The sequence below is a fragment of the Sphaeroforma arctica genome (genome assembly GCF_001186125.1).
Source record: "Sphaeroforma arctica JP610 unplaced genomic scaffold supercont1.3287, whole genome shotgun sequence".
Taxonomy (NCBI): domain Eukaryota; class Ichthyosporea; order Ichthyophonida; genus Sphaeroforma; species Sphaeroforma arctica.
This window is the reverse complement of record NW_014037271.1, coordinates 1-3,697: the sequence shown is the minus strand read 5'-3', so window position 1 is coordinate 3,697 and position 3,697 is coordinate 1. Positions and strand designations below refer to the sequence as shown.

The 3,697-nt window shown below is 41.1% G+C and overlaps 1 protein-coding gene across 1 annotated transcript; it reads right to left on the bottom strand.

The window, feature by feature from the left end:
- Positions 1-194: 194 nt before the first annotated feature.
- Positions 195-3,482, bottom strand: SARC_13437 (hypothetical protein; the record flags this gene model as incomplete). The annotated part of the gene is made up of 6 exons (XM_014292432.1): positions 195-363; positions 798-980; positions 1,318-1,427; positions 1,922-2,128; positions 2,473-2,578; positions 3,353-3,482. Coding segments are annotated over 6 exons (905 nt in total), but the record flags the coding sequence as incomplete, so codon positions are not given.
- Between the last annotated feature and the right edge of the window lie 215 nt (positions 3,483-3,697).

The following is a 3,697-nucleotide window of genomic DNA, read 5'->3' as shown; positions in this document are numbered from 1 at the left end:
TATATATATATATATATATATATATATATATATATATATATATATATATATATATATATAATATACATACATATATATATATATATATATATATATATGTTAATATATATATATATATATATGTTAATATATATATTATATATAGTTCACACACTCTTCACACACTCTGCAAGCCCTATTGATATCTCCCCTTACCCCTCGGTTCTCCTTGACCAGCTTCACCACCAGTGCCTTCTGGATCGGTGATACTCTGCAACACACCACAGACGCACACTGTTCGGCGATGGCCAGTAGTTCCAACTTCAGTGTGTCGTCGAGTGCATACCCTAGAGCACCGCCGTCTATTACCAGCCCTAGCTCTCTCTGTGGGTATGTGTATGGATAGCGTGAGTGTGTACGTGTACATAGTATGTTGGTGTGTCTGGTGTGTTTGCTGGTGCTACATGCGTGTATGTGAGATGTGTCGTGTATCAGTTAATTGGGTCTGTACGAGGCGGTCCCTGGTGCAGTTCATACTCGACGATTTAACATTGCATCCATCTATTGCGAAGGTATATGCGCCGCTGGCAGATTCTCTCATGTATATATATATATATATATATATATATGTACATTTATAGACATATATATACATACAACGGACATTCTAACACATCAACATGCACACAAGTCATTCCATTACATGAACATGGAATACAATCACACAATTAAAAATAGTCATGCATACATACACAACGAACAGGGGAACACATGAACACATGAACACACATACAGTTAGGTGTCTTCTTTACACACACCTGCGTAAACTGATCGCTATCGATCTGCTCTTTTAACGCCCTCAGCTTTTCCCCTACTTCCTCAAAGCCTCGCTCATTGATGACAAACAATTCCATTTGGTTGGTAAGCAACTGACAGGCGAACCCAATGTTGATGGCTGTCTCTTGCTTGTCACCGGTAAGCACCCACACGCGTATATTCGCCTGGGCAGATGAAAATGGGCGAAAGGAGAGCAATGGATTCAGATATATATATATATAGGCGTGTATATAACACATACAAAACACCACAGGCATGTATGATAGATACATGATGTATACGTCCATGTGGTTGAGTACATTAGCACAAATACGATTACTGTTTGTATGTGTATACGTGAACATATTACAGCTACACACATGTACATGTATGCATACATAGCTGTATGTGCGTGTGCACGCCTGCACGCATGTCTGACCAGGCTTGTACAAGCATATCTGGTGTGGTGTAAGCTTTTATGCACACGGACATGAGTGTGTGTGTATGTGAGCACAGGCATACCTTGCGCAAACTGGCGATGGTCTGCGGCACACCCTCCTGCAGTTTGTCTTCAATGGCTGATGCTCCGATGAGATTCAGATCCTGTTCAATCAGCTCCGCCACGGCGTCCACTGGGGAGAGCATAGAAGTAGATCGGCATACCAGAGTAAATACCAGAGTAGATGTACATATCTATGATTCATACGTCCAATGAGCCCCCATTCACAATTCATTAGTAGTAAACGAATAGACGGTCGGCCACCAGACAGTGGGCTATGTCATGAATACACAACCATCACAGAGAAGATCAACATTCCAACACCATATGAGACTAAAGCACATCAATCAATTACTACAAAGCATGATACACAACATGCACCCATCCGCTATCATAGGTAAGAGACCGGCTAGTTACCTTGCACTGTACAACCACGCGTAACATATATCAGACAAGCGATTATATATATATATATATATATATAAATACATACATACATACATACATACACATATATTCTAATATATATAATTTAATATATATATATAATATATAATAGTAATAATAATAATAATAATAATAATAATAATATATATATAACATACAGATACAGATACAGGTACTTACCCTCCTCCGCCCTGTTCTCAAGAGACAGGGCCGCGGCCTTGTACTTTGCGCTCCACTCGTCGTAAACGTGTTGGGGGATGTCCTTGTCGGCCAACACAAGCGTACGCAGTCCCTCTGTGCTGAATTCTTCCAAGTGAGCGTTCGTGGCGTTGAATTTGCGTTCGTCATCGACTTTCACTCGCCCCCCCAACATCACATTATCAGCGCCTGCAATGAGGGCAGATGGTTCGGTAGGTGTGTGTGAATGTGTGTAAGCGGGTGTGTTTGAGTGGGTGTGTGTATGTGACTGTGTGTATGTGAATGTGTGTAAGTCTGAGTATATGTGAATTTTGTATGTCAATTTGTGTAAGTGGGTGTGAATTTGTGTAAGTGGGTGTGTGTATGTGAATGTGTGTAAGTGGGTGTGTGTATGTGACTATGTGTGCGAGACTGTGTGTCAGTGGGTGTGTGTCCAAAGAATTTACAAATAAGCGCACATCGCCAGTAAAAGTCTCAAACACTTACACTAGCATGTTTGCACGTGAAGTACCCTGGCGCTTGATGACACACACCTTTGCACAACAGTTTTATCCTGCCATCGGGCCCTTTGACGATGACCGACATCCGCTTCCTGTCCGAGTTGAACTCAAGTATATTAAGTACTTCATACGTGATTTTCTGTGAGAAGGCAATGGATTAAAATGGTGATTTATTACAATTTCTGCCGCAGATACGGCAGTGACGGTGATAGCAGGAGAGGTGATACTGTTGCTATTGTTTGGCTTGCTTTGTGAACGACGAGATGGATCACAGGAACATCCAGTACTACGCACTACCAAGCGCTCGCAGAGGGAATGCGACACCACAGGTCTGTGACTAGATGGTCTGACAACACTTGACTTGGAGATGGATAGGACTGCTTGGTCTGTGGATGGTTAAGATTACTAGCCTGTGGACAGATGTAGTAATACTAAGACGATGTGAGCAAATAAGATAGTACTATGAGCAAATAATATAGTACTATGAGCATGTAGTAGATAATTATGAGCAAATACCATGATACTATGAGCAAAATTTATACTACTAGGAGCAAATAATATAATACTATGAGCAAAAAAATAATACTATGTACTAGCAAATAATATAATACTATGGGCAAATGCCATGATAATATGAGCAAATAAAATAATACTATGAGCAAATAAAATAATACTATGAGCAAATAATATAAAACTATGAGCAAATAGCACAATACTACTAAACACCCTGGACTAGTTTGCGTTCGGAGAGCCCCAAACATATGACGTACGTCACACGGGCTACACGCACGTGCCGTCGCACTATGTGCGTATATGTCTTTTGGCGCGTGCATAGCTGGGGGGTAGTCTTTATAAGCAGACGTAACGTAGATAGACATCCCACACGCATCAGCTTGGAGTAGCTTAAACACACCTCTCCATGACAGCAGATGTCGACCATATTCTGGTTACGTCCGGTGAACACATAGCGGAAGTTCTTTGCTGCGTCAACCAGAGCGGCTTCATCAGGTGACTGTGCGGCGTACTTGATCTTCCCATCTTCCTGGGCTGGAGATGATGGAAAGGATAGGCGTAGATGTCTGCTCAATGAGCAACATGCCTATGTAACTTCAACCGGCACCGTGATGTGTCCATGGCAGCAAAGCAAACACATATAAGTATATATATATATATATATATGTATATATATGTATATATATATATATATATGTGTGTGGTGTGTGTGTTGTTGTGTGTGTGTGTAGTCGTGTGTGTGTGT